The sequence below is a fragment of the Eucalyptus grandis genome, chromosome 8, assembly GCF_016545825.1.
Source record: "Eucalyptus grandis isolate ANBG69807.140 chromosome 8, ASM1654582v1, whole genome shotgun sequence".
Classification (NCBI taxonomy): Eukaryota; Viridiplantae; Streptophyta; class Magnoliopsida; order Myrtales; family Myrtaceae; genus Eucalyptus; species Eucalyptus grandis.
This window is the reverse complement of record NC_052619.1, coordinates 74,190,579-74,218,563: the sequence shown is the minus strand read 5'-3', so window position 1 is coordinate 74,218,563 and position 27,985 is coordinate 74,190,579. Positions and strand designations below refer to the sequence as shown.

At 40.3% G+C, this 27,985-nt stretch overlaps 5 protein-coding genes across 10 annotated transcripts; 1 reads left to right on the top strand and 4 right to left on the bottom strand.

Annotated features, from left to right (window-relative positions):
* Positions 1–77: 77 nt before the first annotated feature.
* LOC104415953 (GDSL esterase/lipase At5g08460) lies at positions 78–3,952 on the bottom strand. The gene is made up of 5 exons (XM_010027378.3): positions 1,555–3,952; positions 1,269–1,396; positions 918–1,160; positions 561–822; positions 78–442 (listed from the first exon to the last, which is right to left on the bottom strand). The coding sequence occupies exons 1-5, from the start codon at positions 1,805–1,807 to the stop codon at positions 219–221; spliced, it is 1,110 nt and encodes a 369-aa protein (XP_010025680.1). The 5' UTR covers positions 1,808–3,952; the 3' UTR covers positions 78–218.
* A 400-nt stretch (positions 3,953–4,352) lies between these two features.
* LOC104415954 lies at positions 4,353–8,942 on the bottom strand. Of its 2 annotated transcripts, none has more exons than XM_010027379.3 (5): positions 8,568–8,942; positions 7,022–7,950; positions 5,856–6,268; positions 4,897–4,966; positions 4,353–4,766 (listed from the first exon to the last, which is right to left on the bottom strand). In XM_010027379.3, the coding sequence occupies exons 2-5, from the start codon at positions 7,825–7,827 to the stop codon at positions 4,703–4,705; spliced, it is 1,353 nt and encodes a 450-aa protein (XP_010025681.2). In that variant the 5' UTR covers positions 7,828–7,950; positions 8,568–8,942; the 3' UTR covers positions 4,353–4,702. The 2 variants fall into 2 exon arrangements, with proteins under 2 accessions (XP_010025681.2, XP_039156944.1); XM_039301010.1 differs by lacking the exon at positions 8,568–8,942 and adding an exon at positions 8,466–8,559.
* A 1,806-nt stretch (positions 8,943–10,748) lies between these two features.
* On the bottom strand, positions 10,749–13,214 carry LOC104415955 (ataxin-10). Of its 3 annotated transcripts, none has more exons than XM_010027388.3 (3): positions 13,077–13,214; positions 11,925–12,547; positions 10,749–11,798 (listed from the first exon to the last, which is right to left on the bottom strand). In XM_010027388.3, the coding sequence occupies exons 2-3, from the start codon at positions 12,523–12,525 to the stop codon at positions 10,927–10,929; spliced, it is 1,473 nt and encodes a 490-aa protein (XP_010025690.2). In that variant the 5' UTR covers positions 12,526–12,547; positions 13,077–13,214; the 3' UTR covers positions 10,749–10,926. The 3 variants fall into 3 exon arrangements, with proteins under 3 accessions (XP_010025690.2, XP_010025685.2, XP_039156968.1); XM_010027383.3 differs by having other exon boundaries at positions 12,839–13,183; XM_039301034.1 differs by having other exon boundaries at positions 12,895–13,183.
* Positions 13,215–14,007: 793 nt separating this feature from the next.
* LOC104415956 (SUN domain-containing protein 4) lies at positions 14,008–17,667 on the top strand. 2 transcript variants are annotated; one of them, XM_010027390.3, is made up of 5 exons: positions 14,008–14,201; positions 14,661–14,844; positions 15,001–16,283; positions 16,366–16,451; positions 17,280–17,667. In XM_010027390.3, the coding sequence occupies exons 2-5, from the start codon at positions 14,688–14,690 to the stop codon at positions 17,509–17,511; spliced, it is 1,758 nt and encodes a 585-aa protein (XP_010025692.2). In that variant the 5' UTR covers positions 14,008–14,201; positions 14,661–14,687; the 3' UTR covers positions 17,512–17,667. The 2 variants fall into 2 exon arrangements, with proteins under 2 accessions (XP_010025692.2, XP_010025691.2); XM_010027389.3 differs by having other exon boundaries at positions 14,009–14,201; positions 14,635–14,844.
* Positions 17,668–18,557: 890 nt separating this feature from the next.
* On the bottom strand, positions 18,558–26,235 carry LOC104415957 (chloride channel protein CLC-c). 2 transcript variants are annotated; one of them, XM_010027391.3, is made up of 8 exons: positions 25,909–26,235; positions 25,324–25,623; positions 24,196–24,396; positions 22,657–22,834; positions 21,767–22,029; positions 20,885–21,154; positions 19,454–20,582; positions 18,558–19,075 (listed from the first exon to the last, which is right to left on the bottom strand). In XM_010027391.3, exons 2-8 carry the CDS (start codon positions 25,536–25,538, stop codon positions 18,980–18,982), a joined length of 2,352 nt encoding a protein of 783 aa, XP_010025693.2. In that variant the 5' UTR covers positions 25,539–25,623; positions 25,909–26,235; the 3' UTR covers positions 18,558–18,979. The 2 variants fall into 2 exon arrangements, with proteins under 2 accessions (XP_010025693.2, XP_039157097.1); XM_039301163.1 differs by lacking the exon at positions 25,909–26,235 and having other exon boundaries at positions 24,196–24,368; positions 25,324–25,459.
* Between the last annotated feature and the right edge of the window lie 1,750 nt (positions 26,236–27,985).

Genomic DNA, 27,985 nt, shown 5'->3' with positions numbered 1-27,985 from the left:
CCACGCCTTGTACTTGCATCCTTAGCCAAGACGTAAATTTCTTAACTTCTTTTGATTGCAAAAATAGATATTTTAGATTCCCTAATGCTTCTTTATTTATTCCATATCAAGGGATTTCGCTCCTCGAGCGACATGGATCGCACATCCATAAGAAAAAGCAAAAGATCATCCATAATCACATGCAAACATTGGCCATTGGCAACAGTCATGACCGATGTTTAGGCATGATAAGCCATCTGCTTGACATTGATTGGGTAGCAGACGGAAGGAGGGCCGGCGTATGCTCTCTCGGCAATGATCTTGTTCATGGCCTGCGTTGGATGGAACGCGTCCCAAAACACGTACTCGTCTCTGTTCATGCATGGCACTTGCAATGGCAGACATGATACCTCGCCTTGATTCCTTCCTAACCCGCAACACCCCCTGTCCACCACCTTGAATCCTACCGCCAAATCAAATTCAACCTTTCATACTATGTTCATCTGAATCAGTACTAATCCACAGTGGCCAGTTCCTGACAGATTTAGGAAAAAGAACAAAGAATATCGGAAGAGGCTAACCGTAAGCATTGGCGTTGGACAAGATGTCGGAAAAGACGTCGAAAGTATTGCCATACACAAAAATGGCGCCTTCACCGTGAGCATTGGCGTTGAGTTGGTCCACAAGAGACCTAAGCCGCACATTGAACAGCCCGACCATGTTGTTGACCGACGATATGCATTTCCCGGATGCATCAGCACCGGTGGCCAGTTGGTTAGGCATGCAGCCCAGTGGCCCAATCCCAGTAATCAAGAATTTCCTCAGCCCCAGATCGTGCAACGCCTGCGAAAAGAAAAACCCGAAATTTCAATAGTTGCTCATCAAGAACATCGAAATGCGAAAGGGGTCGATCACTTTTTTCATCCTAAATGAATCACCTCGATGTATGTAGTGTAGTTGGTGATGAGAAGCTGAGCATAGTCATTTGGGTTGAAGAGGGAGCTGGTGACATAGAGGGAAGGCATGAGGTAATTGTTGAGGTAGTCGTTGCTGCCAAGGTTCATCATTACTAGCGATTTGGCCAAGTACCGCCTCAACTCCTCCTCTCCCATCTGGTTCTTGAGCTGGCTCAATGTGCTCCGGAAATTCTCCACTTGTTGGCGCAGCGAGAATCGATCTCCCTATTACGTACACATAGGGAACAGCCGTTTCACTTCGTCAGCTTTTGCTCAATTGACATAATAACGGGGTAGCGCAACGAAACAGAGAAGTAGGGGAAAGAAGTGTACGAGCTCTCTTCCCGACTCATCTAGAATGCCGGCAGCAGCAGAAGCATAGTTTACCCCTCTTAGAATGCTTTGGGCATCTTCAAGCGTGTTCACATATGCCGGTATATACGGAAGATCCAGTAGCTCCCCTGCAGAACATGGTCGCCTTGAAACATCAATCAATCAGTGCTGTGATCTTTCTTTTAACAAGGGGCAATCGCCATAAGATGCTCATGTGTGCATCGTGACGGATTTAACTGAAAAAGATTGGAAGATAGAAGAGATAAAAGGACAGATGATCCGCTACCAAGGAAGTCGATGATTGTTTTCCCATTGCAGAATCTTCCCGAGGGACCTCCATCGAAATCGACACCATAGGGCAAGAAGTTTGCTTTAGCGTATGAGTTCAAGTAGTTATTGTTTCCATCATCGATTAAAGAGTCTCCAAACACAAAGAAGGCTGGAACTTGTGGAAACCCACAAGCACCAATTGAGAAAACAACCGCCGCAGAAGCACCCATCAGCAGAAGCCTTGGAAACATTGAGAAGGGCTTTGCCATCTCTCAATATTACAGAGTCACTTCCAATGCAAGTAGTGAAAGCCAATTTTTTTTATTGTTATATAAATGCAGCCCTTGTGACAAGTCAGAGACGGTAGTTCTTGAAAGAGCAACGATCCATGTTTTCTTGCTTTAACCCTCCCCAGGTCCTCCTTGTTTTTGGGTCAGTTACATCTTCATGATCTCTAGTCGTGGATTGGCAGTATACTCACGTTAAATTGAGTCTATGCCCGTAAGGCAGCACGGAAAATGTACTGTCGAGCACTTATCTGGGCCACGCAAAGCAGCTCCACCACGAACATAGGCAACACTTGAAAGGGCATGGTGCACTATGTCATCTCAGCGATGGGATGTACATGATGCCCGCAGAATAAGCATGGTTGGCTGCTTAACGTGACCTCAACGAGAAGAAGTACAGAACATCTAGCGCAAACAATATAACCGCTGGATAAAACAAGCTGCAGACTTTCCCCAATAGCATTTGATCACAATAAAGGACCTTCCTCAAAATGGACGTTGATGATCACTACCTATCCTTTACATCATTGGGATCAATCTAGAAAATGTCGCCCATGAAGCTGTCATGGTCACAAAGCCAAATTTCCCTTGTATCTCTACCCAACTCCTGTTAGCTGAACAAAAGCCAAAGATCTTTGGCCCAATCATTGAGAAGAACTATACTTCCTCTGCAACAAGGGCAACTGTCTCTCGCTCTTTAGAAACATGAAAGGTTCTCTGGCAATTATATTCTCGAATAGGTCCAAAGCATGAAAATGCTATAGTTGGTCAACCCCCTGCATTCGCCCTCATTCTCGAGGCAGCAGCTATTTCCAACGTGGCTTCATCTGTGGCATTGCCAGTAGCCTTGCGACCCCTCTTTTTCCAATCTGAATATGATGTCATCGCAGATGGATGCTTGTTTTGCCCATCTAGCATGTTGGGATCATCTCTTGAGCCCAATAAAGCGTCATTATTCATAAAATACATTGAAGCACTAAGATTGAAAGACATTCAGCTGAATGTCTCCAAAAATGTCATCCAAGAAGAATATTCAATTTCAAGCCCCTTGTAATATAGTTTGTTAGGAACACATTCACCGGCAGTCAGTTAAAACGGAATTTGAGCTGTCACAGAAAAGCTTCAAAGGAAAGGAAACTCAAAGACATGTTCAAACATGCACCATGATCAACAAGCATCAATTTCACTATGTCTACCCAAAGCTCAGAAATTCCCCAATTAAAGAGAAGATATTCTTTAAGCTTTTCCAACTCCGAGCTTCCATCTACAGATTGCATTGTGATTATAAAGTTCTTCACCCACTCAGTTTCTCAGACATCACATTCAAAAGTCAGGATTCAGTCCCAATGTGTTATAGCTTCATGCATGACTTGCAGATCTAACACAGTCATTGACATTGGAAATGAAGATTCCGTTCACTTAAATCTCCTCTTGAAATCATCATAACTCTCATCCTCAGGAGGAATGGCAGAGCAAGAGCTCTTGAACTTTTTCATTCATCCATTTAGGCTCGACCAGCAACATGTGGATCCTTAATGCAATCCGAAGTCTAAACCAACGATCTTTTAAATTATGGAACTATGGAAGAATGTTCCCATGGATAGAGAGATACTACAATGTCCCAGGGAACTGATGCTTTACGTGAAAAAATCACTTATTCTATAGCCAATTCTAAAAACACAATGGTTATTGCCATCATCATCGTGGTTATCAGCATTACAATTTTTGTCACTGTTTTCTCCCTTTCTCCACGAGATACCATTATTTGTTAAGCGATCCATAGAAATGTTTTTCAATTTTCCTTCTTTAGTGTTATGGATAATCCATGACTCAAATTTTGAATATTCATTATGAAGTATGTTTCAAAATTGCTCACATAACATTCGCTGACAACAATTTTTTAGAAGAGTTTCAATTCTTTTTTATTTTTATTTGTTTACTTGTTTATGGACGGATTTCAAAACGTGTTTCAGGTGGATATGTATTTTTTAATTATATATTTTTTTAGCATAGTTACTGCTGTTTAGGTATCAATAATTGACATTTTGGAGATTTGGCTCGGAACTTAAACCAGATAATAGTTTTTAATTGCACTTTTAAATGAGTTCCAGTTGAACACACACCCCCCCCCCAAAAAAAAAAAAAAAAAAAGAAAGAAAGAAAAAAAAAGACCAACAGCCTGAAGTGAGCTAAGTCTACTCATCTATTTGGATAGCTGTGCAAAAACCAAACTGTCCTAAGATGTCCCCTGTTTTAGTGTAAGCGAGACAGAAAACTTGACACTTGGTTCCTCTCTCTTGTAATTTTCATGCAGTGGCTATATTGTGCTATGCTTATGGGCACGTTTGATGGTATAAATATTGACCTGCAGTAGACGAACTGGTATGAAATATGCGACACTCCAAATCTCACATGAGATTGGAGAGGCTATGTGGAATGACTCATAGATAAAGACCACCCCAAACGTTAACCCTATGTAACTCCACAAAAGCTTACTTCCCATTAGATATATACCTTACATAAGACCTCAATCAATGCTTTAATATCTTTCATTTCTGTACTTGTTAGATGAATTTAAATAAAAATTCCATCTGTCAAATCAGAACCATTGTCAATTACATGAAAAAGTATGTCATATTATTTGCGCAGCACTTAACAACATGTGGCTCTCATGGCCAAACTGATTTGTTAAACAAAACTTCATAGTTCAAATTCATCTAGATATTCCATCCAACGCTACCATTTTGTGAGATGAACTACTAGCATGCACAGAGAAACATAGAAAAAAGGTGGATGACCAGAGAGATCCTTCCACCAACTATTCATTTACATATAGTACAGAAAAAAACTATCATGAGCAGCTATGAGAAAGTTTACTCAATTCTGTCGGAACTTCAGCCGTACAGTTATTACCCCTGGCCTTATATCATCAAAGCGGTACCTGCACAAGTTAAGCCAGTCATAAACAAAATGATGTTCTGTAAACTACACTGAATGAAAAAAGTTGGAAAAAGAAATGTTCATGTTTATGCATATCATGTGGAGTAGTAGGCAGTGGTTAAGTTAGTTACCCATTTTCATCAAGGAAACTTCTCACTGCTGTTGGTAGTGAAGCTTCCATTCGGCTATGGTTGCCTACACCTGCAGCAGCTGTCAAGTTAGACCTGTCTCATAGGACTAACATTACCTACAGGATAGTAGTCACAAAGCCTGAGTTCCAAATTCTAAGAGCAAAGAAATGTTAGTTCCGAGCCAGTCTTCAGGTTTTCACATTTTTGGTGTTTTTTTTTTTTTTTTTTTTGTGGGAGGGGGAGGGGTTTGCACAGCGGCAATGTTATTGATAAAGAAGGGTTACATTATTGATTTTCAACGAGATCTCTAGGTCTTCTCTATGATATTTCCAGGACGATCCCTTTTCAGCCACCCAGGTGGAAACTTAGGGGAATAAAGGGTTGATATTGCACACATTTATGACACTCAACAACAGATTCATCTCAGTGGAGACTACGCTTCCATCACCATTCTGTCCATCGTATGAATTCCTTAGATTCAATTCTTGTCATTGCAACATCACAATTGCAGACAAAACAAGTTTATTACGGATTCTATTAGAGGAACTTTGGCATGATAAGCAGGAACAAATTACACAAGTTAGTAAAAGCATCAGAATCTATATAGAAACATGACCTGTATATTTCAAGTTTATGTTCATGACATCTACATCTAAGAACTAGCACCTGATACTTCATAAATTTGTTAGGACACACCCAAGGACTGCAACTTAATCTTTCATTGATAATTGCATGCAAAAATCATTTACATCTTATACAAACTCCTACCAGAGTTTCCCTTGTGCAACTGCGCAGAAAGAAGGAAAAAACTTGCCTCTCAAATCATAAATACAGCTAAAAAAGGTACATGAGGATGGATTTCTTAATAGAAGGCAATGTACACGAGGATAGGTTACCTATGAAATTGTACATAAGGAGATTAGTGTTCTACCACACATACGAGAAAAAGGGCAAAATACCTGTAATGACTTGCAATGATAAAGGTCTCTGTCCTGATTGCGGCTTATCCACCTTCTCCTTGTCAATAAAAGTTAAACACTCAACGGATGAAGATTGAGCAACTCCATTCTTCTGATATATCCTATGAAGTCTCTTTGGAGAAACTGATCGATTAGATGGCACATGCGATTCGAGTTTTCGCAGACGCTCTTTCAAGGCTTGGACAGCTTCAGTTTTATGAAGACCATGCAAGTCCAATGTCCATATATTGTTGTTGCTATTCCTAATACTTAAGATGTCCTTGGCTGCACTGTCATTGAGTCTTTCCGCAACCAACCATTCCTCCCGAGCCTTTAGAGAGTGATGCTGTGCAGAAGAATGATCACCTCTTAAAAAGGCATTTTGTGCAGCCCTTGAATGCTGAGATGCTGATCTACATAAAGCAAAGATTTCATTAAATAAGGACTACACCAGCAAACAACACAGGACTCCACAACATTCTGTTAGAGACATAACACCATGACTCCCGAATACTTGCATTCTTGAGGTGTTAAAGCAGAAGGATCATAGAACTGTCAGAGAGGTCAAATGTCGCAACAGTCCAGCAGTTTGCCGCAGTTCAGTACCCAATATAGCTTACTGAACATGTTGCACAGGACTACCGATGTGCAGAATCTATTTTCCATAAACAATTCATGTAAAAATAACATAAAAGCTATACATGCCACTAAAATTATCAAAAGAAAATAAACCACAATGAGATTACATGTACAAAGTTTTGCAACAGAACCTTCTCTTTAGGAGAGATCACGGAAGTCCTTCTAAATTAGGCATTCCATGGCAGGCAAGACAAAGAGATCTGTACGACCCCATTTTGCTTTCAGTAACTGCTATTGTAAATCTTCTCAGGCTCTAATATTCTTTCCAGGATGGAACATCCTTTTCAGAATGGATGATTGAACCATCTTTCCTGGAGTCCTAACTACACAAGCAGATATATGATGTGAAAATATGTTAACCACCAATAGACTTCCATGCCAATTAGTGTAACAAATATTGGATGCCAAGATACTTGTGAGTTGAAAACAACGTTAATTAATTGAGCATAAGAGTAGATGCACAAATTAAAGAAAGTAGAGAGTGAAATGTACAAAGAATAAGGATTCAAGTAGGGTGGTACTGGTACCTCAAAACGCGTATTGCATCCTTCCTGAACCTCAAGTAAACATCCTCCTCCTCTTCCTCCTCCCACTTCGGCTCAAGAGGCAAAGACTTCAAATGGTCCAAAATAGACCTTGTTACAATGGAATCATCATAAGTTTTTCCCCTTAAAGATTTTTCATCAATCATATGTTTGTTGACACTATTAGAGTCATTGTTAAGAGTGTCAGTGCCATCGGAAAAGTCCACATTCTTCCCTGAAGAAAAATCTTTGATCCTTGTTAACTCATCATGGGAAGAATCCTGAGATGAAGTATTTTGTTTTTCCCTTTTGCATTCTTTATCTCCTTCAAAAAGCCCAGCAGATAGCATACCTTCCAGCAAAGTCGATGCCTTTACAAAATCATTGTCAAGAGCTTCAACAATATCCACAATTAACTCGTTTGCAGCCCAAGAATGAAGTTCCATGAGCTTCTTGAGTTCTGCTGTGTGGCTCTCTTGTACCAAATCCTTACTGGTACCTTGTACATTACTGGAATCATCAGAAAGCAGTTGTTTCTCTTCATTTTTATCGTGTGCCAAGCGTGGAAAATCGACGGAAGACTGGAGAACTGCCGAGAAAGGCTTCTTATATGAGCTGTTGTTCCCGGCAAGATTTTGACGGGGGTTTGGTGAGACGATTGCTCTTGATATTGGTGGAAAAGGATCATGCTCAGTTTCAGATTCAAGAGCATGTCCTTGTCGATGCTTTTGATCAAAGGCAGCCCAACCAGTAGTTTTGCCCCTGCTATGGGAAGTCTTCTTCGGCTGAGAGCTGGTAGGTAAATTCATCCTGAGTAGCACACTACCATATAGAGGTAAGTACAAGGTGGCCAGCTGGATACTGTATGCTTCTGCTTTGATATGCCTTTGTGCCCTTAATCCACAAGATCACATCACGCAAGTGTCCTAAAACTAATGAAAATAACAAAGTGGGCACAGTAACAAACTTATAAGTCAAGATAAACCAGATTTCACCATTTAACGAACACCGAAACGACAAAACAGTGCAAGAATAAAGTTTGAGAATCAGCAAGAAGCAGCAAGGCGTTCAGTTTCTATATCTATGAAAGCTAATGTTCCCAGTGGCTACCAACTGCAGACGAAAGAAACTGCTGCTCAACACTACTTAATGAAGATCACCATAATCCTCTCTTAATTGATCACTTCCCTTAACCGTACATATACTTTTCCAAGAAAAGAGTTCCTAAATTCTCTCATAAGTTGAGAGGAAGTCCATTTGCAGCACAGTTATGTCAGAAGTAGTTTTCTCCCTCTTTGGGAGAAAGAAAGAAAGAAAGAACAAACAACAACAAGATATCATCGGAAGATGGAACTGACGAGCAAATCGAAGCAGATTAACACTAATCAGTATACAAGCAAGTCTTCCGGCTTTTCCACAGTGAAAAAGGTGCCCACTACTTCCTTACTTCTGCAGGACTTGAAAGGTCCTTCATTTCCGTAAGAGCAAGCAGCCCGTCACGAGCAGAGGCGTCGTAGGAGAGCGATAGGAGCAAAGAACAAATCTTTACCTATTCAAATCGAGGGGGGCGGGGGAGGCGAACCGCAGGAGGAGTAACCGAGGTATGAATACGTGTAAAAAAGTAAGCGACGGCCGAAGCTTGCTAGATTCAATCACGGCAACACGGGGATTGAACGCAGACGACGCACGCGTTGTCATAATCAGGAGACCGAGAAACTCCGGTGCTTCTGCGATCTGCGTGCGAGAGAGAGAGAGAGAGAGAGATGAAGAAGAAGAAGAAGACGGTCGCCGATGTTGTCTTCTTCTTCTTCTTCTTCTTCTTCTTCTTCAGGGAAGACTCGACCTGTCGGTTTTAGCCGTTGACGGCCCCAACTTATTCACTGCTTGCAGAGGAAACCAACTAACAGACGACCGAATGCCCTAAATTCTGCAATCCCACCCGCCAACATATCCAAACACACCAAACATAGTAAGAAATCCAAATTCGAAAACGCGACCATATATTAGAATTCATGAAATTGGGACATGGATTATTACAACTTGGATAATTCCATATTTTTTCTTATATTTTGTTATTAATGGTTTTGGTTTTTGGAATATATACATGCATCTTTATCGTCAATTTTCTTTTCTTTTTTAAACATTCACCGATTATCTCAATTAACATTATTCAAGCTAATTATGTATTCCTATTGATATTTATATATAATCCGTTGCATATATTGCGAGATGTAATGAAGTGGTGAATGTCAAAATTTAGTTGATGTGAGATTGAAATTTTGTGTGAGTGTATGGGTCAAAGGACAATAATATCAACGTGACAACCTATCAATAATCTACACAAGGGCAAATTGTCGTCACATAGACAACCTTCCTTTTATCTTAATTTAGCATCCTTATCCCTTGCTATTGAATTCACATAATGATAAGATGAGCAGAACTACATATTTTTGTTTCAAACTTGAATGTAACTTGCAGTATTTTCTATCATTATATTGTCTAGAAATTTGTGCTTTCTTAGGAATAATGTGATTTCATCAAAGTGCGCTAGCGTTTTTTAACAATAATCCACATTTAAATTACTTGTATATACTATTAATCCTAAGGCAAATTTGGTGAATTTCACAATCAAATTATAATGCATGTGGACATATTGTGATATTATGACCAAAAAAATTTTAAAATAGAGAAAAAGGTAAGAAATATATTTAATATTGACCGTGGCTTTTTTAAGGAACAGAATAATCTAACAAAATAAAAGGAACAAAATAAAAGGTAAAAGGAATATAAACTGGCAATTTATTTTAGAGAAAATTTCAAAAAATGATCTGAAGTGCCTTCATTTTTTCCAATAAAAGTTTAAACTAGACTTTGTTTTAAATAAAAACTTTAAATAACCTTGGTTGTTTCAAATAAAGGTCTGACATCACTGGTCGGTGACCGGCTAAATTTTCCGATTAGTCAAGGTGTTTTCGTTCAAATTTTTTTTCTTATTTTTTTCATTTTCGACGTCAATCAATGGCTATTGGGAAGGGCCAACGAGGGCTCTGACGAGGGCCTGCCCCGCTTGGCCCAAGCGAGGACTCGACAACTCTCGCCAGTAAGGGTCGGCTTCACCAGCCCTCACTAGCCACGGGCAAGGCCACCCCCGCTAAATTTAGCAAGGTTTGACCTCGCCTGGGGCTAATGGGGACCGACCTCATAGATTTCTGCGAGGGGTGGCCTCCCCTTGGGCAAGGGTCACCTCACCCAAGCGATGCCATCCCTCACCCGTGGCCGACATAAGTGGCTCTTGCCAAATCGAGCAAGGGCGACCCTTGCCTAGCCCTCTATGGGCATCACCGATGGCCGGTCGACCACTAGTGAAGAGGAAGAAAGAATTAGAAAAAAAAGAAAGAAAAAAAGGAAAATGACAAATAAAAAAATACCACTATCATTGAAAATTCACGCTCTTATTTGAAACGAACATAACCACTTTAAGCCTTTATTTGTAACGAATGTAACCACTTCAAATTTTTATTTGAAATAAAATCAACTTCAGGCCCTTATTTAAGAAAATGATATTACTCAAGTCTTTATTTAAAACAAGGTCAACTTCAGTTTCTTATTTGAGAAAATTAAGACACTTTGGATCCCTTTTGGAATTTTCCTTTTTTTTTATCACGGAAAAGGAAAACGAGAATAACTGTCTATTTCACCGCCTGTTCTTCTGAAAATGTAGTTTCGCAAGTGAAAATGAGAATTCTCTTCCAAAACAAACGTTATAAGAACAAGCTAATTCATCGAAATTTCTTTAGTCTGGATTTCCCCTCGATGAAAAATTTGCCACCAGGATACCAAGGAATAAATTTCTGTTAATTAAAACATTAGAGAAACACATCATGGATTGTGGGACTCTGGAAAAATTATCAGGCAGAGTTTACAAGCTTTGGTCTTCCAGTCTTCTGATCCAACTCCACTCGAAGACCAAGTTCTGCAATCTCCGGTGTATTAACAGTTTCCTGGAGCTCCAATTCAGCAACTGCTTGTTGGTTTTCAGTATTTCCCTCGAACAAGTTTCTGACTGTCCAAATACCCCATTCTCTCAAGAACGGGTTATCTTCATCCGCAACGCACTGCTGCATAAGCAAAATAATCCCATCCTTGCATCTGACCTCATCTTGCACGCTCCTCCTCCAGTACAAACAGTTGCCAATGACGGCAACGATGTCTCTTCGAAAACCTTTGTAAGGGCATTTTTTCAGTTGTTTGGAATCTGCATTCCCTTGGTGCTGACCCTGATTAATGGCTTTACTGATAACCATGGGAGGCTCAAGTTCACGGAGCAAATTCAGAAGCAAATCCAAAAGACCTGAGGAGAGAAGTGTGCCTGTTGCATCTTGGGCATTTTCCATGGGTCCTCGCGCACCATGCTGTGCACAAATATCTCTCAGCATGGTGAGTGCGTAACCAAGGACATCAATTGGGGAGGACCCTGTAGGGAGAGCTAACTTGCCCCTTTCGGAAAAATCAACAAGCCCGCTAGCATTTCTGAACAATCCAAGAATGTATAATGCAAACTCGTTAGAGACGGTGACATCATTTAGTCGCTCATTTAGGATCTCTGACAGGATGCTAATGAGAAACGCCTGCTCTGGTGAAAACTCATCACAGCTCATTCGGACATCTTTGCTGTCATCAGCAGGAGCTACAGCTAGTTTGGCAAATAAAGTAGGTAAATGTGCTTCTTCTAAGCAGATAACTGAAAGAAGCAACTTAAACCATTCTTCTCGAAATCCAACTGTCAAACAGAGAGAAAATGACATTATGTGGTGAAAATAAGAAGGTGGTTAGGTTCAACCAAAATGGGAGGAAATGAACTTAAGAAAATGGCCTAAAGTGGAGCAAACGCGAAAATGGAACTTACCTATTGAAGCAGTCCGAACAATTTCTGACACCAAAGACAAACCATTATCTCCACACAGCTCTGCCAGGCGTATGGGATTCCCATCTTGACAAGTATATAGTATCATACACAAAGGATCAACTGTGTCTTGACTCCGAATTCTTGCAAGCATGAGAAATTCTTTCGGAAAAAATTGAACCCAAATAGTTTGCTGGTGTCTCTCTCCAGCCAACGAGACATTTGCCAGAACCTGCAGGGCTATCCTGACAGCTCCACTGTCTAAGGCAGGAGTATCCATCACAGTCCTCAAGACAGTTAAAGTGATCCCAACCCCATTCTTTTCAATGAAGGTATCCTGATTTTTAACATCTCCAGCACATAGGTTCCTCAGAAGCTTCAGTGATGATTTCAGAAGTTCAGAATTCAAATATTCCAAGTGTCCTTGAATTAGATCAAGTATCATAACAAGGACACTCTTTGAAGCAAGATCCGCACGCCCTTCTGCAGTTCTCGATATTTTTGCAAGAACTTCTAAGGCGTCTATGAGACTTGTGGATTTAGAATAAGCAAACAACCGGTCAAGGATATCTTTTGGCAAAGAGGACCCCACATTCTCGTCCATTGAAGATTAATTATTCTTTTGACTGCACACAGAGAAAACAGCTAATCAACTACGCAACATTTTAATTGCACGAGGAAGTATCAAATACTAAAATTCCATCGGAAGTCATGGTCCTCAAGCTGAAAACTTGTCCACAAAGCATGCCCCAATAAAATTTTTAAAAAAAAAAAACTCAATCAGGCAATCCATCGATTCATCAACAGGATAAGGAATTCGACACGATGAGCGCAAAATCCAACAGAACCCGATATCGGCAATCTTTCGAACACTTGGTGGGCACTAACTGGAAAGAGCATAAGAGCAAGCGGAGCACCTGTTTGGACGCTCAACTCCGCCACAGAAGCAGCGCCGATGTGCTTGCGATCATACCCTTTTTTTATCTTTTCAAATGCTGATTGAACTCTCCAAGGTAATTGCTGCAACACGAAAGAAGCTGGACCCCAAGTTTCCTCAGGAAAGGTGGGAATTTGCAAATCGAGGAAAGCCAATTTATGGAGATAGAATTGAGGGTTTGAAACTGAAAGCCGAGGCGGAAGCTAAGTCGAACTTGCCTTCGCTGCTTCTCGGATTCCAGGAGAAGAGAGAGAGCTTCGAGAGGTTTCTGTGAGCTTCCTCAAACCATGAAGAAAGGTGCACGCCGCCGCCCTTTCGAAAAGTTCACATTTTTAAGGAGACGGTTTTTTCAAAGTTGTTAATTTCTCTATCCGGTGACATATTTTTTCCGAATTTCAAGGAAAAAAATAACACACCGATATGATTTTTGCAATTTATATTCCTATGGAAAAATGAGAGCAAGGATATTTTCTTATGTAATCATTATTGATGAACGTGAAAATCAAATATGTTTTTGTCATACTAGCCCATACAAACCAGCATGCGAATATAAGAGGGCGAAATTTGTTATTTTATTTAAATTTAATTTTTGCACACCTCACAGTGTTTTTCAGTGCACATCAATATTTAGAAATCCTCGTCATGGTTGTTAGAGATTGGTATAAAATAATATTGTTCAAATAATCATGCAATGCAGTCTTTAAATTATCCTTATATATATATATAAAAAGATCAATCCTTAAAAGTTTTAAATTATTCGATGCGATTATAAAAAAAAAAACATGAAACAAAATAATATGAAAATAAACTTTAGATGATAGGCTGGCATAGAAGACAAGCATGGGAAATACAATGTGTGTAATCTTGCAATGTCAAATGGAGGTTGAGCTCATTATGATAAAGAAAGGATGTCCATGTGAAAAATACCCAATTATGCTCAATCTTTTCTACCAAGTCTTCTGTTATCAAATGTTATTTATTTCTTAAAATAATACACTTTGCTTCCTTTTTGCCGCGGACTTGTGATGATCAAGTCTTCTCTTTTCCCCCTTCGACAAGGAATAAGGAATTAGATAATGGGACATTAGATAAAGGAAAATGGTAAACTAATATGGTAAAAAAATATGTGCTTTATTTACCATGTCTTGGAAATGAAAAAGGAGAAAAAGGAAAATGAGTATCTTACCGAGAGCTTGCCGGAAACTTCCCTTTTTGTCCCTCTGCAAAAGTGCGAGCTTTGCAATTTATAGAGTAAAGACGCAGATTCCATCGACGTCTTGATTGCCCAGTTCATGAATTGATGAAGAAAACCAAGAATCAACTTCCGATGCAAAAGGGTTGAGGTGAATTCTTTTGCTTGCCCCTGTTCGTTCTGAAAAGAATGACGAGAGTTTCTCCTAAATTTCTTGTCCTTTCCAGTCGTTTGTACTCGTAGCGTATTCACGAATCCGAAAGCTCGGAACTTGCTTGCGTGCGTTGCTGCGCTTATACTTCGAGGGAAAAGGGCTGTTTGTGCTATTGTGAATCATCAAAGAATATGTTCCCTGTTGCCCCTCGTCAGAGTTTCGTTACATGGTAGTCATGAAATTGAGGAAAGAATCTTAAATGCTTAGTGGGTTGTTGCTACAAGTTTTATGTGTCGTCCCAAGTCATGTTCATGCTCTGACAGTGGAGATTTTGGGACACTCGAATAATTTGGTGTTTCATCTCGTGTCCGATGTTTTTATGCTGGAAAATTATGGTGTCTAAATAAGGTTCTTCGTGCTTTTGATCCAGAGAGAACCGGTTGCTTACTTTTGCAGTGGGGAGGGGGTTCAGATAAATGTGAAATGCAGAGATCAGTTGAGGCATTTCTGCAAGGAAGTGCTGCGCATTATTATTCTGTTCAAAGGAAAGGTTTGAATAAGCTGCTATCCCTCCTGGTCGCCTTTCAGTGGCTGATTTTCGCTTCATGTCCTTTCATCAATCTTGGCAATGCTCTTGGAGGTTAGCATATGTTCATATTATCACTGGTCATGCTCATGCAGACAAGATTCTCTTGTTGGTCGAGATCATCTAACTTTATATGGTTAACATGGCTTTATGTCAAATATTTGATGCTTTAAGATTGGCATTTGGTTAAAAGTTTAATTGCTTGAGCAGGATTAGACACATCAGAGATTTCGGATGGTAAAGTTTGCTTGCCCGAATTTGGGCCGGGATCACTGAAGACGTTTTCTTTGGTACCTGAAAGTCATTGTGCTGTTATTTGTCATGATTTCCATGGTAAGAGCGCTCATTGTGAAGGTGTTGGGTCAAATGTACCTGGCAGTCAGATAGTGTCTAAACAAGAACTTAGAAATTTTGCTGCAAGTTCTGAAGAGCAGATTGAAGTTAAGAATCCTGGTGTCCAAGATGGTTTGGGCAAAGATGCACAAAAGGTTGATAAGGTGGTGCGTGATGAACCACCAAAATTCGACGAATTTAAACATAAGGTTATTAGTCCTAAAGAAAGGACTATGGGTGGCCAAACTGGAAGCATTATGCATAGGGTTGAGGCAGGTGGGGCTGAGTATGATTATGCATCTGCCTCCAAGGGAGCTAAGGTCTTGGCCTTCAACAAGGAGGCAAAGGGTGCATCTAACATTTTGGGCAAGGATATGGACAAGTATCTGATCAATCCATGTTCAGCTGAAGAAAAATTTGTGATAATAGAACTTTCTGAAGAGACTTTAGTTTATACTGTTGAAATAGCCAACTTTGAGCATCATTCATCCAATGTGAAGGACTTCCAGGCACAAGGTAGTCTGGTTTATCCAACGAAGACATGGGTCAATCTTGGCCAGTTCACTGCTAAAAATGTTAAACAATCTCAGAGATTTAGATTATCCGAGCCAAAGTGGGTGCGATATCTCAAATTAGATTTACTTAGCCACTATGGTTCAGAGTTTTACTGTACTCTAAGCAATGTGAGAGTTTATGGCGTCGATGCTGTTGAGCGCATGCTAGAGGATTTGATCTCTGTCCAAGATGATCTGTATACTTCAGACGAGTCAGGAGATGAGAAGTCAGTCTTTTCCCAACCAGTGCCCTCTCAAAGTGATGGGCCTCATCACAATCAATTTACAGAATCTTCCTTGGGAGCTGCACATGAAGATTCTAAGCAGAAGCTTGATGTTTCAAAGAGTAAGTCAGATGATCAAATTGGTGATACACAACCACAGCCAGTAGAAAGATTGCCAGGGGACAGTGTTCTTAAGATATTGATGCAAAAGGTGCGGTCGCTGGATGTAAACTTATCCATTCTGGAGCGGTACTTGGAAGAATTAAATTTTAAGTATAGTGGTCTATTCAAAGAAATGGACGAAGAAATTGCTGAGAACGCCAAGCTGCTGGAGAAGATAAGATTGGATATAGCAGATCTTCTTGACAACAGGGGTGCTATTGTACGTATCGTATCTGTTAGTGCTCTCTAGGAGTCATATAGGAGGTGTGTGATTTTTGACATGGTTTCTGGGCTTTTTTCAGGGTAAAGACTTATCTGATTTGGTTCTGTGGAAGTCACTTGTTTCCACACAAATTGATATTCTGAATAGTGAAAATACAATTCTCAGGTAATTCTCGGTCTGAGACTAGCTCAATGATAATGGTCATGTTCTGCTGCATGTATCTAGCTTCTGTTTTGACATTGGCACATGGATTGACATCAGTTCACATGCATGTATGCACCTAAACACGTGATCTTTCCTCCAATCTTCCATCTGCCGTCATTCCTGCATGGGGCTCTGAGTACATCTATTACTTGTTGTCAGTGCCCACATTTTTAAGCTGATTTAGGACTTCTGATTGTCCTAGAATTTTATTGTTCAATCATTGTGTTTAAATGTGATTCCTTTTCATTTATGTTCAGTCTAAAGTTACATTATGTGCATCATATATATAATGAAAGTTTGTAATGACTTTGCTAGGATTGTAATTTCACTGGCCATGCTGGTTAAGATGAATTGAGTAGATACTGTCTAGGAAGACAGGTGGAAAATTGGTTGCAAGATGAATACTGATGCAAGCTATGGTTGGATGGGGAAGGCAGTGTTGGCATTCTCAGTCCATGTGCTGAAAATCCCAACCAACCAAAATTGGTTGCTCATCACAATACTGTGTTCAGTACCAAGCTAGTTTTTACAAAAATAATGCTTTTGTTTCTAAAATTTTTCCCCTGGATATAGTTTATGAAAGATGCAATTGCAGTGAGCCAACCATTACAAAATAGATTCTCTATCTGATATACTTATTGAATTCACATATAGCAAATACTAGTGTCTCGGATACTGCACTACTTGTGAAACAAACATGAAGTTGATGAAGATGATTTGTGGCATATTACAAAATTTCGCATGATGCATTTTGCCATTGACTGATAATAGGATAAATGCTATTTGCAGATCAGAAATGGAAACAATCCTGGATACTCAGGAACAAATGGAAAACAAGGGTATTCTCGTGCTTCTTCTAACCTTGATATGTGGTTTCTTATCAGCTCTTAAGCTTATTGTAGATTTGACTGTAAATATATTTAGTGGAAAGCAGAAATTTGTGATGTTTCCTCACTCTAGGTCATCTTGGATTTTCTTGCTTTTGTATTGTGCCATTGTAGGAGTCATTCTTTTGTTGTGAATATGTTGACATTCGTCTTGCCTGAAGATTGATTCCTAGTAGATTGAAGATGGTGTGAACATTCTAGTTCTCGCCAAGATTCTCGTACAATGGTTGAAGATTTCTACTTGTGATTACGAATTTATGGGATGGTCATTCCTATCATGTCCACAGTTCCTTCACGTGACCAAACATATCATACAAGTTGTTGATATCATGAGTTACAGCCATCGCTTCACCTTAAAGTGCTTTTGCCTAAACTTTCCATGTCATAGAAACAAATTTAACTGTCCAACTGATGATTCTGTTCTAGGCTTGGATACAAAAACTGAATCCTTTCTATTATTCTGTCCTGATTTGATGGATGGAAGAATGGTTCTTCCAGCACCTTTTATTCGGGGTGAGAAGTTGCGTGCTGTATAATGTTGAGAATTTGAAGACGGCTTTTTCAATTTAAGTCAATTGGTTACTTGTGAGGCGGTTCTCCCTGGAGGAGATTTGGCTGCATTGGTTTGAGACGTCATGTGTATATAGGGATAGAAATTATATTTGATAAGAAAGTTTTCTATTTTGATCAAGACAATTCATGGAGGATTTTGGACTATCTCCATACACCAGAGGAGTTAAAGTGGCCAGGTGATAGCTTTTGCAGTTCTTTGCTCCTTGTCTTTCGATGAGCAGAGAAAGGCTCAGATTATCTAATCACCGCATCTCCTTTTGCTCTTTAGATGAGCAACGTGAGTGGAAATCACCAGCGTTATTCCACAGTGGATTGGCAACTAATCCATTTGCATGGAGATTAATTTCGGTTACCAAACATTGGTATGAATTGGCAATCCAACCATGCAAGCGTGAAAAGTCCCCATGCGATGCTTATAGCAAACAACTGAAACAAGCAAGTAAATGGTTAAAACAGACCGTGCACAGGGAAAGCAACGATCAGGCTAAATGCAGCAGTTGAGTACAATGAACACCCTAAATCTAAAATATATACACATAAATGAAAAACCGTCTGCAATATTAGCCAAATGTTGTTGCGCAAATATAAGGTGGCCACTGACCAGGCATATACAAAATGCTAATCCATTCATGTATAAAAGGAGTTTGTATCGTCTATACAAAAGGACAAGAGAAATTAACTGGCAGAATACCATAGTTCCCAAAGTCGAAAGAGGTAAATGGAAGGGGAAAAAATATATATAGGCTGGATTGGTTTTTTTTTTTCACTCGCTCGAACAAAATCAATTCTTAATGCCTGCAATAACAGCCTTGCGGATAAAATTTATCCACACCTGAAAATGTACATAAGACTGGACAAGGTGTCTGAAAGGTATGATCTGTATTCTGACTGCAAAACCAGCTTCCACTTCTGTTGCTAAGTCACTCTTGTTATCCTGTTGGAAACTCCACTCATAGGAAACCGAGGTTCCTTCAACAAAAGCTCCTTTTATACTGATCTCAATCCACCACTACCAAAAAGAATGTTCATTCAAAATCTTTTGTGTGGCTTGATATGAGGATAAAGTCCCAGAATGTGCTCTGGCATGAAGTCATGACGCGTCAAAATTCCAACAATTGGAGGCCTCTGCAAAGATTTAGAGTGATTACCGTGAGTTTTTGTTCTGATAAGCAAATCACTAGCTGTTTGATGTTCTTTGCAAAACCGGCAATAGACAAAGAGCAGCAAAAACTGGTGAGACATGGTTTATAGCACGAGTGAAGAAAAGATTGTTTCACCATGGAGAAATGGCCACTTAGAGATATGACAAGCACCTTGCCCAATTAGAGCTAAACTAAAGCAATCACTTTCCAATTTCAGTACGCGAGACTAAGATAATTGACCAACAAGCATAAAAATCCTAAATGTCATTCTACAGCAGAAGATATGACAGGCCCAGCTTCATGAGTTAAGACCCGTTAAACAGTAAAGTAAATAGAAAAGAGAAAATTGTATGGATCTTACCCCTTGACTCTTCGGTACCACACACATGTGCCTCAGACCAAGTTGACGAAAGAGTATCGCAGCTTTGGCAAGCGACATCGTCTCGACCACTGTATACGGGGATGCATTTGTAACAGGGTGGAGATCAATGTACAGGTCCATCTCTTCATCATCAATATCTAAATCCTCCAACTTGATCCCCTTTCCAGACCCTGGCTTGGCAAAATCAAAAGCAGCATACTTTTGTAAGACCTCTTCCCCACTAATCACCCTTTCCCTCGAAAAATTCTTCCCCTTGAGCAGCACAAGCAAATGAGACCTCAAAACAATTCCGCAAAGTTCTGCAGACTCTGAGAACGGTGGTTCATCTATCACAGGAAACCCATTATGGCCAGTAGTCCTCAAAGCATGCAGTATGGTCCCTACCTTCTCGATGCCCGAGAACATAACTATTGGTCCAGTAACTACATCGCGTGCAACCAGTTGCCTCATATAAGGTTCTGCATGGGCCTCCATGTAAGGCAAGCCTTTAAGTTTCACTATCTGATCATAAACGCCTTTGTTGAAGCTATCTGCCACTGTTTTGGAGACAAGAAGAACCAGCATAACAAGGGGAAGAAGCAAGAGGTCGTTTGTGAGCTCAAGTAATATAACACAAAGTGAGACAGTCATCCTCATTGTGCCACCGAGGAATGATGCAGCACCAAGGAGGGCATAGAGACCGGTGTCAAGTTCTGAGACAGATTCAAAAAGTCTCCCAACAAGACGACCGTAACAGGCACCAGCAAGTATAACAGGAATAAAAAGACCAGAAGGAATGGCGATACCATAAGTTATGATGCCAAGAAAGTAGATGGCAACAAAGAAAATTAACAGACTGGATATATTAAATTCTTTTTTGGTGCTAGTGCTGAACAGGTTGCGGATAGCATCGTCATTGGTATTCAAAAAGAGGGAAGCAAGATCATTGTAGTAGCCTGATGCGCACTGGAAACTCTCATAGTTGCCAGATTCTCCAACAGTTGGACAGCTCACTGATGAATCGGTAGGGCAGGCTTGGCACTGGGCAAGCCATGGAAGGCCAAAAGCACAGCATGAAGTCAAGAGGGAAATGGAGATAACAAGCAAGATCTTGAAAGAAGCACCCCGCCTGCAGTGTTCATAACACCATGTAGGATATTAAACATCACTTTTCTTTGTATTATAGAACCCTCTACTCACTGTTACCTAGAATGCCTTATTGTACAAGAGAAAATTATTACTCTATGTACCTAGGGAGCTATAATACATAAGCAAAGAAAACCAAACAAGTTAGATAAACATGAGTATTCTCTGTATTATAATGCCCTCCAACTGAGAATGCCTTTCTGTGAAGAGTGACAACTTTTACAATACGTTCCTAGTAAGCTAATAAATAAGCAAACCAAACCAAATAAGTTAGATAGGACTTACTCATTAATGATGCTGTAAATTCTTAGGACCTTGTCTATAAGAAAATTGTAGAGACTCCCCAAGATGCCTCCAATAACTCCTAAGAGTATAACTGCTAGTATATCTGCACCAGAATATGATGCCTGGGCTGAACTGACGTCGTACATTATAAGACCACCTTGGCCAAATAGCCCACAATTTCCTGTACTACAGTACTCAATGAAAGCTCTTAACACTATAGCAACCACTGCAGTCGTGAAAAATGTTCTCCAAAGAAGAGCACTTCGCCACCTGAACAACGAACAAGAAGAAGGCTCATCAGAAACTTCTAGTAGCCACAGCTTAGACCATTTGATGAAAGAATCTGCTCAATCTATCCAAAGATATAAAGTAATCCATGCAATGACAAGTTTTCTAGCTAAAGGTGAGGTGAAGCCCTTACATTCCATGTTATCCATTCATCCAATTAGCAACCTAATTGAGTATATAATGGTTAAACCAGCATTTCTTTTTTCTTTTTCTTTATTTTATTTCTTTGGGGGGTGGGGTTTGAGGGGAATGTTGAGTCAAACTATAAAGAAAACATTAAAAAATTCTAATCATGTACATTTGCATTCCACTATGATCTCTAACACAAAGTGTTTATCATCAAGTGCTTGTACTAAACATCACAAAAATTGTTGACTGACAGGAACAATAATTTCACTTAAGGAACCCGCAGGATAAAAAAGTATATAACGATATCATTGAAGAGTTCTCCTATGAATGATTTTTTATGTTCCATTTAAAATGCCATGTAAATCTCACTAGAGGCTAGCAAAAGAAAATCTCGCTAACGTGCGCAGTTTTGAGAGTTCCCGACAATAACTCTGCTCTGCGAGAGAGAAAGAGAGAGAGAGAGACCATGAAGCTGCCTCTTCCAGGGCAAAGAGGACACCACCAACTGGAGCACGAAATGCAGCGGCCACACCAGCAGCAGCTCCACAAGTAATCAGATCTCGCCTATCTCGGTCATTTTTGAAGTATCTCAACCATTTCCAAGTCAAATGATATCTACGAGACCCCCCTTGTCCAAGTATAGAGGCTATACAAGCACCTGTGTGCACCATAGGCCCTTCTTTACCCACGACAAATCCAGCAGAGACACCAAGGATGGAGCCAAATATCTGAGAAATTGTTAATAGGTGTCAAAACTGGAGGATAGATAATCATTCCAAGACAACATGACGACAGAAAAATGCAATGCAATTGTTGTTACTAAACCATAATAAGTTGCATAATTTCCTGGCTACTCAAGATCACACAATAAACTCGTATTTGCTCTCCAACATGTGCAGTGAACAAGGTGGTCAAACAGTCAAATTGATATCACACTGAGGAAGGACATGCAGAATGTTGTGGACAGACTACTACACAGATTTTTTTTTTCAAGAGACTAAGTGACCAAGTAAAAAAGAAATAATATGCAAAGCAAATCGACATGTTCTGAGCAATCAGTATTCATTATATAGCTTATTTTGGATATCGGCTATGACAATCTGTTTCCACTCCTATCATTCTACTTGACACCGTAAAACCAGATCATGATATAGTCTTCATTCTGATGCCAGACAAAAACATACCAGTTAAGGTGCTGAACAGCTAACAAAGAAAGACAGAAAAAGTATCATTAACAATGATCATATTCTAGATAAATGCATCTCGTTGCATTCACCTATTTGAAAAAGTCCAATTTGGAATAAGCAGATGAAGACTTCCATTATGCAAATCAAGTATTACTTCTTAGTTCTTACCTTGACAAAAAGGGTACTAGGAGCTAAGATGGAATATGCATCGATGCCATTGAGGTAGGCTTTAACCTCAGGAATCCCAGAACCCGCAGCAGCTGGAGCAATGAAAGCACAAAGGGCACCAGCAGCTATTGCCAACACCACATTACAACCAGCAAATGCAGCAAAAGCTGCAAAATATCTGCACTGAAACCAGTATCACATCACACTTGGTAAAGGAGGGAGCAGACACACATAGTAAGGCACCAACACCTGCACGCACCATAGAAATGCACATTCGCACACAAGCATATGCACCCATGGAAAAGGTATTAGTCGGTGGTCAGAGTAAAGAGATTCAAGCAAATTAATTAATGCTACAAAAAATCTTGCAACATATTAAAGCAGGCAGACCCAAAGTACCGTGGTCAATACAATCAGAGCAACCCATTTTTAAGAACGGAGGTACTAATGTAGGACAAGCACAATGAAGAAATAGTTCTATCAGAGAACAATCAGTCACAGATAATACAATTTGAAGGCTGATCTTCTGAAAATAATAATTGGTGCATGGCATCAGTCTTGATCTTGAACCTTAAACACTTTAAATAGGAGACAAAAGAACCATTGAAAACAGACAAAACGAGGTGAACATATATAATAAAAAATCATAGACCGGAGAGGAATATAGGGCAGATACAGGCGGTGCAATTTTAGCTTTGCTACTGCTTGACGATGTTGGATGTCAGATGCACACCTCCATCTAGTTTTTCCAGTATGTGGGCCCAACTCTGAAATGATATCAGAGACTAGAACAGGATTTTTGAAGTTCTTAAGAGCAGCATGTTTTGAGCTGAAAACATGAGTCTAGAGTGCCAAGAGGAATATTAAGCAGTGCAATAAGATCGCATGCTATATAATTTAGATTGTGTCTGAATGCCTAAGTCACCACATATGTGATTATGGTGGCTATGCTTTAGGATAGCGATTTTGGGCAACAAAGAAGCAAGATGTGCATTAACCAAGCATGGAATAAGGATTCTAAGGTTATTCTTGAAGAAATGACGAAAGTAAGACGGTAGGTTCCAAGCAATATGGAGGTGGTGTAGGACTGAAGGCTCAACCACTATCGCTATCTGAGCACAGGAACATATTAGCAAGCGTGATCACGAGTGGGTAAGGGCTGTGCACAAGTCTTTGGGGGACCACGGTGGAACTTCAAAAGTTGGGTGGTCTACAAATCTAGGACGGACAACAATAAAACCAAAGCACTCAGGATATTGCAATATTTTGTAAAGCTTGTACCTTAGAACCTAAAGCATACATATACAGAATTGACCACAACCAAGTTGAGTTTCCATTGTCAAAACAAGGACATAGTAGATTTGGGTATGTTAGTCTGGCTAAATGGCCCACAAAGAAATGTCCACTCCATTTTTATTGCCACTACATGCTTAGATACATGCTTGGAGAGATGATAAAGATGCAAGCCCCACCCCAAGAAGAAAGAAAGAAAAACAAGAATAGAGATGCACAGAAAGAGCGTAAGAAAAACATGCTTACCTATCCTTAGACATGAGATCGGTAGCTAGTAGCAGCTTGTACCCAGCTATGTTCTCGACTGCAATATTGTTGAAGAAGCCAACTAATCCAGTACCTAGACCTATGATAAGTGCGAAGGCCCATTTGAGCAGAATGTACTGAAATATTTGAATTTTCTTCCTTGACCTCCAGTCCTGCTTAAATAACTCATTTTCAACAATCCTGTCATTAGGAAAAAAGAGAAGCAATATAGCTGAGGAGTGGATTTCAGTATTTTGGAATCTCTGCCAACCACATTTCCAAAAAGATCATCGAAGAGAAATCAAACCTAAACTTTCCCCATTTACAGTTTCGCATCCTAATTTCCAACATTCATTGGTGGGAACCACAAGATGAATGCAGCTTCTGTTATCTCCCTCACACAAGAATGGAGTTTCGTGTACAGTTTATAATCAATAATTGCAATTGCGGTAAGTAGAGGAACAACATGGGGACCTCAAAAGTTCTTGGAACACAAGAATACTGGTGCATGCATATGCTATTTTTTAAAATTCCTGCCTTTCTCATATTCAAAATTTTATCTGTGCATCTAATTTGTAAGGAAAGAGATGCAAGTCAATTTCTTGGAGGCTTGAAGTCTGAATTTTTTATTATTTTTGTCAAAGCCTCCTACAATTGGACATCGCTCGAATGCAAAGCGATAGGTTTTGACATTGTCCATTACAAAATTTGATTGCTCGCAAGTGCATGACGTAGATTTAGAAATGTTCTTCTCATGAAGATTTCTCTAGATTAAAGTTTTCATAGAGTCTGAGCCTCGTTCTCTAAATCTTACTATAACAACATTACAAGTGAATTGATCCGATTTGGTCTGGCGTATATAGAGTATGTCTCAGTCAAGCTTGAGCACAAAATACAAGGTTCGATGAAGCTCGAGTCAAATCTCGAGCATCGAACTCCCGAGTTGACTCGAGTTCAAGTAGCAAACTTTGTCAACTCGACCCATCTAGTTTACATCCCTAGAGGCGAGCCACCTATCGTAATTCAAACCAAGTGATTGGCGGTAACATGAATGACCCGAAAAAGGACATGAACGAACACAGCAGACATGCCAGTGCGACTTGAATAGTAAAAGGAGAAACGGCATACTCGTAGTCAAGGCTCTCGATGGGGCAAACATTGGAGCCGACGATGGCAATCTGGGAGGTGGTATTGACCCTCTTGACGAGAAGGGGCTCCCTGAAGGTCATGTTCTTCTCCGATATGCCGGACCAGTTCCTCTCGATCTCCTTCCCATCCAGCAGTCCCTCGCTCTCGACATCGCGCTCATCTTCGCCATTGTTCGCACGGTTCTCCCGCTCCATCGTCCCCCCTCAAACCAATATCCAGAGTCTTTCCTTGGCAAAGCGGGCGGTGACTAAAAAGGCCTCCTTTTTTTATGACAGCGACCTGGAAAAGCAAATGATTCAGACCGCGCGAATGGGATATACCGATTGCGCGAGGCACGATCCGGGTTTTCCGAATAAAGAAGGCACGTCAAGAATGATCCATCCACCGCCATTTCGAGCAGGCAAGACGGGGAACTTTTCAGTCAAGAGGCGATCGCAATCACCAAATATGCTCAAATCATGCTCTGTTTGGACAGGGGGTCGACGAGACCAGATACGTAAAGCAAAGCAGGGAGGGGGAGCGAGCATGATAAAACACGGAACGAGAAAGCAAACGTGAACCCACCTCGAGTACTCGATCAGCTGATCGAACAGAGGGCGAGGCTGAGCAGAAAAAAAGGAGCAGCACCGGCAGCCGTTTACATTCAGCGGACAACCGGGTAGGCACGCCAAGGTCGAGCTGGGTTTGACTGCCTTTAAACTCTTGGGTCAGGACAACAGAAGCACGCGAGCAAGCCGCCAGCTTTCTGCTACAGACGGAGAGAGAGATGGAGGGAGAGGGAGAGAGGGTATGGTTATAAATGAGTCCACTGCATTTTCATGGTGTCTTTTGTCTGGTGCTGATGCAGACTCTGCAGATTATAGAGAGAGAGAGAGAGAGAGGAGAGAGAATGGCATGTGGCAATGAAGGCGTGGGGAGACGTGATTGGGATCCGGATGGTCGGAAAAACCCAATTTTTAATTCAATAATTCCCCCTCTTTTCTTCTTTTTCTTCTCTTCTTAAGCGTAAATTCTGAATCCTCATCAAAAAATTCATTAGTAAATCATGTTTAATCATTCCCTTAATCACTTCCTACCCTATTCTCTCACTTGCATTCATGTGCCCACCAAACTAAAAATCTAGAAGGTTGATTTGTCCAAAATAGGGTCACGTTTCATTTCAATTCTCAATTTTGCATCTAGGAAAGACACATCCTCTTATGGTGGAATTTTCAATCGAGACTATCGACTCACTAAACCACACGTTACATAGACACGAGAAGTTGATATGTTGAGTTTCCAATCAACAATGAGAAAAGAAATCGAAAGCGATTAGGTTAAATATCAAATCAATATATCATTAAGATCATTAAATGTGTGAAGAGACAAAATTGACAAGAACTTTCTACATGATCGGTAGAGTATCAATCACGACTTGTTTAATTTGACTTACTCCAAGCATACAATTTCATCAAAATTTTCTACTTTTCAAAAGTGAAAATGAAAAATTATCGTTATTAATATTTAAAAAAAATAAATGAACACCGGTCCAGTAAGTCTACCCCTGGAGCCAGATGGAGCAATCATACAGGGAGAAGCAAATTACTTTAATAATATCTCTCGTTCTTTTAGTGGGGGGTTTATCCAATTTTCCAGGTGGCATTTAATCACCGCCCGTCGGTTCGTGCGGTCGATGGTTAGGTTCGCGCTGTACTTTCTGGAACGGACGGTGGTGGCTCCCCCGTCGTAGCACGTCTCTCGAGAGCACGACAAACACGAGATGGAAACATGCGGAAAAAAGGTGGAAACCTCGATCGTGTTTTTCCCCAGTCCGACTCCTTTTTAAGGAAAAGCATGTCCGAAATCATGCAACGATCATAGGCAATAGAAGGCACATTTTTCGCATTCAGGATTGGCCCTCGAATCTTGGAACGAGATAGACACTGCCCCCTTTTTTAGATACCGTTCGAGGGAGGCCGAAGGCAAAGAGGACCACCCGACTTTTGCTGCTCCGAAAGGCATGGATTCTCGAGCATTGCCATGCCGGCACATCAATGTCGAGCAAGAGAGCCACAGGGACGAGATGAGATTCAAGATATTAGGGCATCACGCAATTCATCATTTCTATAATGGCTTTTTTGTCTTTTACTTGAGTGGGGGGAAGGAAGGGGGGAGCAATAATTGACAACAGGCCAAAGGGGTCACTGCTGGCTTCCCCGCTTCACACAGAGCCCTCCATTATATTAATCCCGAAAGATGCCAAGCGAAATCGTGCATAAACCCGCAAAGAATCGTTGGAGAAAAAAAAAAGAGAATCGAGATTTCTCATTCTCTAACATTGGAATAAACCTGTCACAATCAGCCATAAACATTTCTTTCTTTTAACTTATATATATAATGGATTTAGTTATTGTATGGGTCAATTATATTCATTAAATGAGTCATAAAATAATTTATTTAAACCCAATTCACTTCTATAACTCTCTCTCTTCCCCGATCTCATGCTCCCTTAGATTTGGTTTAACGTGGGATAAATATAGATCGTTAGATTAATATTGGATGAAAAATGAGTCAAAAACGAGGTGAATGAACCTAATTAAGTTAGCTCATTTTCGAGCTGATCCAAATCCCATCTAATGTTCTTGTTTGTTTGACAGGTCTA